Source organism: Gossypium raimondii, chromosome 12 (assembly GCF_025698545.1).
Source record: "Gossypium raimondii isolate GPD5lz chromosome 12, ASM2569854v1, whole genome shotgun sequence".
Classification (NCBI taxonomy): Eukaryota; Viridiplantae; Streptophyta; class Magnoliopsida; order Malvales; family Malvaceae; genus Gossypium; species Gossypium raimondii.
The window spans coordinates 56,113,669-56,125,696 of NC_068576.1; the positions used below are offsets into that span (position 1 = coordinate 56,113,669).

The 12,028-nt window shown below is 33.5% G+C and overlaps 2 protein-coding genes across 4 annotated transcripts; one reads left to right on the forward strand and one right to left on the reverse strand.

Moving 5' to 3' along the window:
- Positions 1-66: 66 nt before the first annotated feature.
- LOC105765538 (actin-depolymerizing factor 7) lies at positions 67-5,804 on the forward strand. Of its 3 annotated transcripts, XM_012584703.2 has the most exons (7): positions 67-552; positions 654-783; positions 1,586-1,677; positions 1,858-1,951; positions 2,745-2,776; positions 4,596-4,855; positions 5,423-5,739. In XM_012584703.2, exons 1-7 carry the CDS (start codon positions 244-246, stop codon positions 5,571-5,573), a joined length of 1,068 nt encoding a protein of 355 aa, XP_012440157.2. In that variant the 5' UTR covers positions 67-243; the 3' UTR covers positions 5,574-5,739. The 3 variants fall into 3 exon arrangements, with proteins under 3 accessions (XP_012440157.2, XP_012440156.1, XP_012440158.1); XM_012584702.2 differs by lacking the exons at positions 4,596-4,855; positions 5,423-5,739 and having other exon boundaries at positions 1,858-1,960; positions 2,745-3,098; XM_012584704.2 differs by lacking the exons at positions 67-552; positions 654-783; positions 1,586-1,677; positions 1,858-1,951; positions 2,745-2,776 and adding an exon at positions 3,798-3,945 and having other exon boundaries at positions 5,423-5,804.
- A 936-nt stretch (positions 5,805-6,740) lies between these two features.
- Positions 6,741-12,023, reverse strand: LOC105765541 (uncharacterized). Its single transcript, XM_012584706.2, has 6 exons — positions 11,282-12,023; positions 9,052-9,620; positions 8,420-8,612; positions 8,216-8,280; positions 7,620-7,830; positions 6,741-7,224 (listed from the first exon to the last, which is right to left on the reverse strand). Exons 1-6 carry the CDS (start codon positions 11,465-11,467, stop codon positions 6,868-6,870), a joined length of 1,581 nt encoding a protein of 526 aa, XP_012440160.1. The 5' UTR covers positions 11,468-12,023; the 3' UTR covers positions 6,741-6,867.
- Positions 12,024-12,028: the final 5 nt, after the last annotated feature.

Below are 12,028 nucleotides of genomic sequence, written 5' to 3' on the forward strand. Positions count from 1 at the left end.
AAACGTGCGCTGATTCACGTATCTTTCCAGCTAATGAGATTATGACAACAAAACAACAAACTGTGTTCGCTTGTAGAGGATTTACTCATTTGTGAACCCTTTTGCTTCGCTTCGCCTTCAATTTCCGTCGGCGGCCGTGTGCTCATCCAAACAAAAAATACTCTCTTAAAACCCCTTTAGCCTCTGCTTCGAACCCAACAGTGGACACTCCTCTCTCTCGTTCTTCACATTTATGGTTCAAATATGGCGAACAAAAGGCAGAAATTAGCTCGCAAGCAATACAAAGAAGCACACCCCGAGCTGTTTCCAACCCCACAGCTAACCCCAGCAAAAGACCCAGACAAGAAGAAGAAGAAGAAAAACAGCAAGTTTAAGCGCAAAAGAGAAGGATCCAAAGAGCTTAAAAGCCCCAATAATGGATATAAGAAAGGGATTAGGAAACACCCACTTAGAGTTCCTGGGATGAGGCCTGGTGAAAGTTGTTATATATGTAAAGCTAAAGATCATATTGCCAAGCTTTGCCCTCAAAAAGCTCAATGGGAGAAGCATATGGTTAGATTTTGATTTTGATTTCGATTTCAACCCCCCTTTTTTTCTGGGTTTTTTTTTGATTATTCTAACTTTAATTTGTTTGAATTTTTTTATGTTTAAAGATATGTTTGCACTGTCGTCAACGTGGACACAGTTTAAAGAACTGCACTGAAGTAATGGATAAAAAGACTTGTTACAACTGTGGAGAAGCTGGACATTCGCTTTCAAAATGTCCTCAACCTCTTCAAGATGGTATTTTACTTTTATTTATACTATAACTTGGAATGTTCTTCATTGATTTATTCTCTAAATGATTCTATATGCTTGTTTGCAAAGTTTGGTGTGAATTCATGAGATTTCTTTGAAGATATTAAGTGTTATAATTCATTGCTTCTTAATTGTAATTCATTGCTTCTTAATTGAATTTGATTCTAACTTTGTTGTAGCTTTTAAATTTTAGCATAGTATATGATTTAAACTACGAAATTTCTGTTATTTGTTTGTGAGGATTTCATCAAGGAGAAGCTCTAGTTTGTTTATCATTTGTAAATATATTTTCTATTCAAATTGTATGTCGGATGATAAAGGTTAAAGTATTAAGGAGGACCTAGGAGTTAGATTGCATTTTGCACCATTTACTAAAAAAAGGGGCAAACTAGTCCCTCTTTGTCAGATCAACAGTAGGTCCTTTCTGTTAAAAAATTTATCCAATTCTACTCTTAAAAACTGGAGTGGTTGACTGAATATCTAGACAGTTACATGTTGTGTGCCATGTGTAGCTCATTATGACGTACAAGGACTAGGTTTTAACAATAGAAATAGATAGAATTCTTAATAGAAGGATCAGTTTGCTCTTTGATTTAATGTAAAATGTCTAATTTGCCCATTTTTTGAGTGGAGGGGGCAAAATGCAATTAACTTCTAATACAAAATCCTCCTTGAAACTTTTACCGATGATAAACACTTTTTTAGCTCTTGATATTATAAATTGTTTGTGTTTGAGCTTCTTGTCATTAATTGCTATGAATGATGGTTATAATCTTTCATGTTGCAGGTGGTACTAAGTTTGCTCAATGTTTTGTCTGCAAGGAAGCTGGACATTTGAGCAAGAACTGCCCCAAAAATACTCATGGAATCTATCCAAAGGTACCTTTTACTGAATTATTTGTAGCTTTTTTTATATGCAATGCGCTGTCGTATGTGTTACTTATAGCAGACATCATGTTAGTGATGTGGATGTTCATTGGTAAATGTTTCAATTTATTTCATTAGTCTTTTTCTTCACAAATTTGACACTCGATTTCCCTTTTGTTTCGTCTCCTAAAGGGTGGTTGTTGTAAAATATGTGGTGGAGTAACACATTTGGCCAAAGATTGTCCCGATAAAGGCAAAAGAGCATCTATTTCTGCTAGCAGAGAAGGTAGTTTATGTAAGTTTTTTCACTACCAAAATCAGGGATTTAATTCCAAATTGTTCAGCTGTTTGTTTGCTAAATCCTCTGGCTTGCTTTTGTTCGTTCTTTTAGAAGTGATGTGTCGTTTAGTAAACTTCTCTGATTACTTGATACCCCAAACACAAGTTCATTGCTGTTTTGAGGACAAGATATATATGTGTCTAGTCTTTACCGTAGAGATACATTTCAATACTATTTTTTGAGGTTTAAGAATAACCTTAATTTCTTATTTTCAATTATAACATAGGTTAATTCATTATTTGGGGCTGAACAATTTTTTGGTCTAAGTTAGGCCCTGGACTTGGCAATTGTTCTGACATCGAGGCTTGAACTTCTTTTTTGTCCAAATTAGTCGCTGAACTTGGCAATTATTCCATATTGTTGCCTGAACTTGTCAATTAATTTACGGACTTTCTTGGAAAAAAATAGTTCTAGTCCCAATGTAGGAACAATTACCAAGTTCAATGTCTAACTTTAACAAATAAAAAGTTCAGACCCCAATATGAGAATAGTTGCCAAGTTTAGACCCTAAAAAGTGACTTAACCCTATAAGATAATTGTTCGATTTTAAGGAGACTATAGTCATAAATCTGTCACCGCTTTCCTATTACGATCTTTCAAACTTATTCTACGATGAAAGTAAATTCGAAGCCGGCAATCTTGTTTACCTGCTATGAATTCTTGTTCATCTAATGGTATCATATTTTTTTATGCATTTGAGAAATTAACCTTCTACTTTTGTATTGTTTCTCGATTCCAGCGTTTGGAACCGGAGAAAGGCCTACAGGTAAAGTGACGAAGTTTTCAAGTGGGGATGATCTCGAGGATGACTTCATAATACAAGAATCCGAATCAGCGACCAATGATGCTAAGATAAAATCTAAAAATCAAAAAGGGCCTAAAGTAGTAAATTTTGAAGGAAAAAAAAAAATCTCTATCCCTTGAACTTTATGACCAAGTGTTTTGTTATCTAGGTTGACATATGCTTGTCTATTTTTCACAGAATGTTCTATAGCATGATGTTCTTGTATTTTTATGATTGATTCTGTTTCAAAGAACATTGGGAATTTTCCATTCTCCCTCAATTCACAGCTTGATCTGAACTTTGAATGAATGTTTTCAATGTACATTAAGTTCATTTATTGCCTTACAACACAATTTATGGTAAGTATCATGTAGGCTCTTATACAAGGAGTTTGACTGCATTTTGTTTTTTACTTAAAAATGTTCATATTGGCCCCTCCTATGTTATATAAAAGTGTAAATTGATTTTCTGGTAAAATTTTATCCATTTTTACTTTTAAAAATTGATTATTGTAAGCATGAAGTGCATGTGACATGTTATGTGTCATTATCTAATTATTTTGTTAGTCATGTTAGTTTTTAACAGTACAAGTTAAATAAGTTTTAAAAAAAATCGATATACTCTTTGATCTAATGGTTAAGACTAATTTGTCTATTTTTTAAATAAATAGGACAAAATATAATCTGACTTTTATTGCAGAATTCTTAATTCTTCTTTTATTGACATTTAACACATGGTTAACAAGTTAAGAACAATATACAATCTTATTTTTGAAGTATAAAATATAATCAGCTCAAATCTAGGACCTAAACTTGTATACGAGGAAACCTATTAAGGATAAGAAAAGGCAACAAAGAAAACTGGCCATATGCAGTAAGCAACGTGGTTTGTTTGTTGAGGACATGAAATTAGGCCATTGAAGTGCTATTGGTAGGAGCTATGTACACCTTGTTTTTAGCCCTGAAAGTACTCTTCACCATCACATTTGTCCCCCCTTCCAAAATTAAAGGATCTATTTTGCTTTCCCTAACACAATACTACATTCCTCTCTTTCATTTCTTTTCTTCACTCTTCTTTTTCTCACAAAAAAAGGCTTGTTTTTCACACACCCAAAAAAAAGTACTTGCTTTTTTCTCTCTTTGGACAAGACAAAATGGTGAGGTCCCTCTTCTTTTGAAACATCATAGTATTAAGAGTTTCCAATAATCCGAAACACCCATGTCTGTTTTTCCTCTTTTTCTTTTTTGTAATTTCGATGTTTGTTCATCTTGAAATTCCAGTGGAAACAATGAGGAAAATGTATGCAAATCGGTAAAAATATATAAAGTTTAAACACCTCCTAAACAATATATGAACTATACCTTATCTGGGTTTTTAAAAAAAAATATTTTAATGAATGCATTCATCAATATGTGATCGGTAATGTTTAGGAATTACATGTTGTGGATGGATTTTCAATTCTTTTTGAAAAAAATTGTGAAGGTGTCGTTTGCCCAAGCTGTTAAATCTCTCAATACGTCTGATATTGTTCCAAGTTTGAGTTTTGTCTCTCAACTCTCCGTTTGGTTAAGCGAGAGTTTCAAATCCACCACCTCTTCAAGCACTCCAACTCTACGAAGAGCTAAGAGATAAAACCGCACTAAAAACAATACCAGATATACTCAAGGATCCTGTTTACTCTGGGCAAACACCACTTTATAAACTTCTCCTGAAAAAAAGTCGACCCCCTCTCAACACATAGATTAATATGTATTTCTTATTATTGTTTCATATTTGTTTTTGATGGAATTGAAATTATGGAATTAGGCGAACGCGGCATCTGGAATGGCTGTTGATGATGAATGTAAGCTAAAATTTTTGGAGCTAAAGGCAAAGAGGAACTACCGCTACATAATATTCAAGATTCAGGACCAGCAAGTGGTGGTGGAGAAAGTTGGGAACCCAGGATCTACCTATGAGGAGTTCACTGCTTCTTTACCTGCTGACGAGTGTCGCTATTCTGTCTTCGATTTTGATTTCACCACTGATGAGAATTGCCAAAAAAGCAAAATCTTCTTCATTGCATGGTAAAATTCCCTTTTTTTTTTTCTTAATCATGTTACGAGTTAATTGTATATCAACTCAGTTAAAAAATTAACTCATGAGTTGTAACATGTAAAGTGTGCCTTGAGACATTTACAACACTTAGACCAATTAATGAGCCGGGTTACTCACATAGCTCAAAAACGTACTCGAAATTTGAGAGGATTTAAACAAAAATATTAAGTCTAAAATATAGGTGAGCTCAAGCTTGAAAGTTCAAAGCCCGTTTATAATGTTTTATATTATATTATTTTTTATATTATATAATTTATAACATATAAAAATTAAATCTAGCCTATATTATATATAATTTTTTTTAAATAACATGGGATGGGTTTGGATTAACCATTTACAAATATGGATAGACTTTGTCAAAATTTTAGGCCCACATTTTGTGTCGATCCTAGCTTGAACAAGCATAAATGTATTAATATCATGCCTAGACCCGGTTTGAATCTGATCGGTGCAAGAACACCTCTAAAAACATTGCTTTTATTAACTATAATTTTGAGTCTCATTTTTGTTGGAGATTTTCTTTTTCTTTTTTGCAGGTCACCCGATACATCAAGGGTGAGGAGTAAGATGGTGTACGCTAGCTCAAAAGACAGATTCAAAAGAGAATTGGATGGGATTCAAGTCGAGTTACAAGCAACGGATCCTAGTGAAATGAGCTTCGATATTATAAAAGCCCGGGCAATTTAAACGCTGTTACTTGCCTACTCTTCTTCTCCCAAAAAAAAAAAAAACATTGATGTCCTTGTTTCAAGCATTACCATTTCGGAATATCCCATTATTTGTGTTCTTAAGAAAAATTATTGTCTGAAAATCATTCATTTTCTGCTGTGTGGCCTTGTTTTGTTGTTTTATGTTTTCTTACAATTAATTAATTTACCGTGTAGTTTTAATGTAACTCTTAATTATCTATACATTCATTTATCATCAATATATTTTCGATCATTTTTAATTTCTACTCCGCTACCTTTTCATAGCAAGTTATTTTCTTACAATTAGCTTTCTGAAAATCATTGTTTCTGACAAATTTTTAGACATGTTTCAATTTATATCATTATTTGATTTAGTTCATTTTATTTTATTTTTCTTGTTTTATTTAATATTTTTCTTTTTCCGAATTTGTTTCATTTAGGGTTCAGATCGTTTTATATTTATGTCAGATAAGTTCGGTTTATTGATGTTTATAATCAAATCGAATTTGAGTTCGGATTGATTATATTAAATTTTAGGTTTGAATCAAGAGTGGCAAGTTCATTTCAGTCCAATTTGACAAAAAACCGCAATTGGTACTTCAAAACTAGATCAACTTGTTATACTTGTTGTACTTAGAACTTGTGGTTTGATTGGTTTGAATGATAATATATAACTGGAAATAAAGCAAACCGTTTGTCTACCAATAAAAATATCCAAAGTTTTGTTGATGAAGGAATAAAAAAAGGAGGAGACAAGGAGAAAGATGTGATGGCACTGAGGAAAGCCGATTCACCTTGCAAGGTGTAGAGTTAGAGGTGGTGACTGAGCAAGGAAGCCAAGGATGTAAATGAGAGTACCAAAGATAATATGGAGGCTAGAATGTTGGAGGGTGCACCCCTTTATCAAACTGCGGGTATATATAGTAGGCGAGAGGTTAGGTAGAAGTAGTCCTTTTGGGATGTTGATGACCTAGTGACTTTTCCATACAATAGGGAGCAAATGATCGTTCACGGGTGTCTTTCTGACATTCTCTCATGCCGTTGTGTCTTAAGCCAATGGAGTATACCAAATTCAAAAAATTTACCTAATTAATAGATTTTTTTTTATAAATTTTTATTTAATTATTGTTGAATCGATTCTATTTAAAAAATTAAAATCTTTAAATATTCATCAATCGTAATAAACATCGTGTTATTGATTTTTTTTTTCTGGTTACTACTAGTACAAAACATGGACCGTACATGAAAAAATTTACCCAGCTTTGGTGCAACAATACACAGCTGTGGTTAAATTATACTTTTTGGTTTTCCCAAAATTTCTTCTCCCATTCATCAACTTGCTTTATCGAATTCTCCTGTTCACTGAGCAAATTACGAAGAGATGCCGGATCGTAAGGTGGGGGCATGGTGCATGGGCTCGTAACCGAGGGACCCTTCACCAATGATTCCATCATGTAGTCCTTATTTACTCCTTTGGCTGGACAAGCCATCGATTCCGAACATAGTTCGACGGCATTTTTTGGCACGGTCGGCTTGTATCTCAACAACTTACCGTACTCGTTTAAAAGATGAAACATATAATCGTACACGTAGTCCATCTTCAAATCCTCTTTAATGAACTCGCTTGCTGCCTTTCCCATTGCCTTTGCCTGATCAAATAAGTGATTCGAAAATGAAGTTATAAAAAAAAAAAACGTCATATCTATAAATATAGGGTTAATATAACTTTACAATTCAATTCGTTTTGGTAGCTATACTTTTTTTTGTCCACTTTGGAACATGATTCATAATCTTGGCAACTAAATCTATTTTGGTCACTGAATTTGAATACCATCAAATTTTGATAACATGATATTTTGAAATTATGTTATGTTATCAAATTTTTATATTTTTCAAGTTCATTGATTAATATGAATCTAGTTGACAAATCCAGATATCAAGTAAATATTTTTTTTTTGAAAAGAATCCTAAAACCGACTTAACTACCAAGTTTAAGAATTAAGTTATAATAATTCTTAAAATAAATATAAAGAATATTAATTACCTCTTGTTGGTGGGTGTTGCCCCAATCAACAGCATGCTTAATAGATCTGCACTTATCATTAGGCTTAATGGGCCAATAATGCTGCAATGGTTTCAAACTTCTGGTGAAAAAGTCGAAGTATCGGGGTTGTACAAGTAAGGTAACCGAATCACAAGCCAGGATGTACTTTTCACTCACAGACCATGCCGACCCTTCAACGTATATCTTAAACCTACAACAATTGTGCATTTAGAAAAAGAAAAAATTCAAAAAATATATATTGCGTTTAAAAAAAAACAAAAAAGAGTTAATTGCACCAAACATCGTGAACCATGAATTATATTTTAAATTGATCCCAAACTTTAATACATTCTATAAATCTAATCACCATTTTAGAGTCAGAAATGATGGTATCATATGTAAAACATGTTTGTGTTTACTGCATGAACATGTTTTTTCCAACGCACACGTGCTAAGCCTCAAATTCGAGCCAGTATAATGCATAAGCTGATTAGGTTGACAAATTTAGAATCTACACAATTATGATTTGGGGATTTCTTATGCAATTAACAATAAAGAATGAACTACAATAAAAAAGTGAAGAACTTATCACTAACCTATGTAGACATTGGTCTGCCAGGTTTGATGTCTTGTAGCCTGCCTTTGATTCTTTTTTCCAATCCTGCAAAGTGCCTTTCTGTTTGTTAGTTTTACTTGTTAAAAAAATAAATCGAAAAAGCAAAACAAATAAAACAACTGCATATATTTTGTTTTACAAGGCATGTGAGTAAACTGAAAAAGGACAATGGTTTCATCATCACCTGGGCAAAGACACGAGCACCCCAGTCCTGTTGGTCGGAAACGTTGCATTTAAGCAGGTCTTGCCTGGTTTCGGCAACCTCGGGATTGCCTTTCCAGTAAGCATGAGGTTCCCTTTCGTCCCATCCCATTCTTTGGTTGCCTTCCATTAGGTCATTTAATAATGGCACCCACGATTTTACCCGAATCTCAGGCCTGATTTAATCACATAAGAAAGAAAAAAGTTGGGTTCTTAATTTTGATTTAAAGTTATAAAAACTAACTAGAAAGTGATAAAAAGTCAAAATTTGAATTTGATCCCTTTATCATGCTTGAATTTCAGATTATACTTTATTTTGACATAATTTGATCTTTCAACTTTCATAATATCATTAATTAGTTCAAATAATTAACTATTTCAACTAAATTGTTTAATATGAATTTTCTTAAAATACTCCTTTCAACACAAAAAATCACATTAGCATTTCAATCAAATTAGTTAATATCCTTAACTATTGAACTAACTAATGATATTATGAAAGTAATGGGGTTTATCTATGCAAAATTAAACTATACGAATTAAATTTTAAATTTGAGCATATTAGAGGGATTAAAACCAGAATTTGACCATAAGAAAGGGTCTAATTTTTCTTACCATCCCCAGAAAGACCAATCGGGAAAGACGATATCCAGTGTTTCATTATCTTTGCAGTAACGAAACAAAGGTGGCGGGGTGGTAGCATTGGGACCACCATAATCGATTGATTTGATAACCGGCCAGTCAACGCAATCAAACATGAGATCCAAATCAGGCAATTTGCCTGGGTACTTCCTTAACAACTGTAGGATCCCCCACAGCGTAAAAACATCCCTCGTTTGAAACGCCTTTTGATATTGCTCCACGTAAGCCGTTCCGTTTAGTACAACCAATCTGAAATTTGCCGTCGCCTTGGCTCTCTCCACCATGTCCAGCGTAATCCCAGTGTAGGCCCATGGCCTTAGATCTTCGTGGATCCAACGGAAGTATTCCGGACACGTGGCGTTTAAATTACTGTCTGGATCCTCTTCATCGGTTGTTGTCGGGTAACTTCTAGGGCAGGATTTTGTGAGCTCGTATGCACTGCAGTCGAGTGGGACTTCGATTTGCTGTCGGTGCTTTTTGAGAAACTCGCCTTTTGATTTTGTACTTAGTAGTGGCATTTGAGCTAAGCCGCCAACAAAATTCTAAAGCCCGATTTTGAAAATTAAATTTTTTTAAAAAAAGGTTAATAAAGAGTGATCACTATATCAATGGTCCCCAGTCCCCACTAACATCTACGGCACGATTAATGACCAAGCAAATTGCATTTTCAAGATTACATCAGTTAAGTACTAATTTGTTTTTTTATAATTCTAATTGCTAAATTCAACTCAATATCACTATTAGTAAATTTATGCTTTATTAACTCAATTTTAAAAATTATAGAATAGTTATTAAATTATTCAGAAATTTTTATTTAATTCATTAAGTTATTAAAATTGATATTGTATAGTCTTTTTTATTTGCATTGCCTGTACTAATCAAAAGCTCTCATTTTACTTCTTTCGTACAGTTCAATTTTCTTCTCTAATCTTTGATACTAACCACCACTATATTTTTTTATTCGTTGTTAAGTACTAATCCACAGTAACAATCATGGAATTGTCACTTAAAACTCGCTAGTCGAATTTTGAAAAAAAAACTTAACAATTAGGTGACTTAACTAAAAACTTTGAATAATTCAATGATAATCTTATACAAAGATGTAAACCTATTAGTAGTTTAGAGACTAAGATCAAAGTGAACTTTACGTGTAAAAATTATTTTTTGGTAATTTTATAATATTTGTTTTGATAAAAAAAATCTAAAGCTAAAATACTAGCTTTTAAGTGCAAAATTTAATTCTAATGTTGAAGGAAGTACCAATAATTTCAATTATAATACAGGGACAATAATTTATTATTATATTTCGTATTTTCTATAAAAATCATTTTGAAAATTTGAAGTTGATAATATGCTTAATAATATATATTTTAATATTATAACCTGAACCATCTAATAATGCAATATATTTTACTATTCCATCTAATAAATTGATTCGCTCACGCTAATTTTATATATGTAATTCTAATGAAATTCTAACTCAATCTTAAAAGGAAAAACAAAATATTTTGTCAGTAAAAAATTATATCATCTTTGGGTCAACTATATTGTTAAAATAACAGGTTTATTATAATTAACCTAATTTAGTACTGCAATATCCAATTCCAAGAACAAAAATCATCCTCCATCACGTGTTCATCGGCGAGTTAAGCTCTCGTAAGAACCAAAAAAAAACAAATTAACACACAGTCCTAGACCATCTAGGGCTATTACTAACATGTGTTAAACATTAAATAATTACAGTAGTAGCTAAATGCAAGCATGGATATATATACTTGTTTCTCGAAATTTCTGTGACCACGTTTGTCAACGTGCAAATGGTCAATAATTGAAAAAATTAGGTTCGGGATGGTAAACAAGATTCAAAGAAAGTAGGACGCCAAGAACAATGAGAAAAAGGGGTCCCATTAGTATATGCCGGTTCGTGAAAGTAATCAAAACTGTTAACACGCGTACCGTAGGAATTGACTGAGCGTATAGAAAATTAATTCCATCCCTTTAGTTTTTTAATTCGGACCGACACTTGTGCATGCCTTCATTTAATCTTTGTTTTCTAATTTTAATTATTTTTTTCCGCTTTAATCACGGCTTTTCCTACGCTTCTTCGAGCGTCGTTTTCGAATTTTGACTAAGTTAATGAAAACTCAAAAAAATGTTGTGGTAAATAATTAAACAATGCGGTGAAAGAATTATTGTTACTTACAGAGCTGTCGAGCAATTGCGTGGAGATCAACGCGCCGACGAGTAGGAGTACAGAGACGACGCATACGGCTGAAGATCTGGTTGATGTTATCGCAAAAGGACGCCAGATCGTGTCCGTGGTTTTACCGCCGTGACCGCCATGTCCGTTCCCTTGTGGCGCGCTTTCCCTCGTACCGTCGATGTTCATCTCTTTTAATTAATCTCTTACCTCCCTCGCTCCGCCGCGAGAGCTACCTTAGCGTCTCTGAAAATGCCGAAAGTGACCGTAACTCTCAATTATAATATCTCATCCAAATGGAATAGTTCAATATTGGATCACTTTGTGGTAAGGGTTTTTTTCACTGCTTCAAAAGTGGCAGCAGCAGAGGAGAAAATCCCATGAACTTGGAGAAAATAAAGGACACTTAGAAACTGATGCACTTGGGTGTTTGGATAGAAGGGAAACGAGGAACGAAAGGAAAGGAAAATGGAGGGGAAAATGGACTAATAAAGGGGTACAGGGAGTGACAATTGAATTACAAAGAATAAGAAACAAAGGCGTAAGAATAAAGTAGCAAAGGTATTTTACTATAATCAGGAAAAATTTTAAAATTATAATTTATTATTGAAATTTTGGGGAAGGTACTTAAAAGTGAAAAGCCAAAAGTGTGGGAATGGGTGACGAATGGCGATGGCAGCAGTGCGCTGCCTCGGCCTCTCCCTTTAGCGGTTTTTGAATGACGGAAATTCAATGCTTTTACCTTTCGGC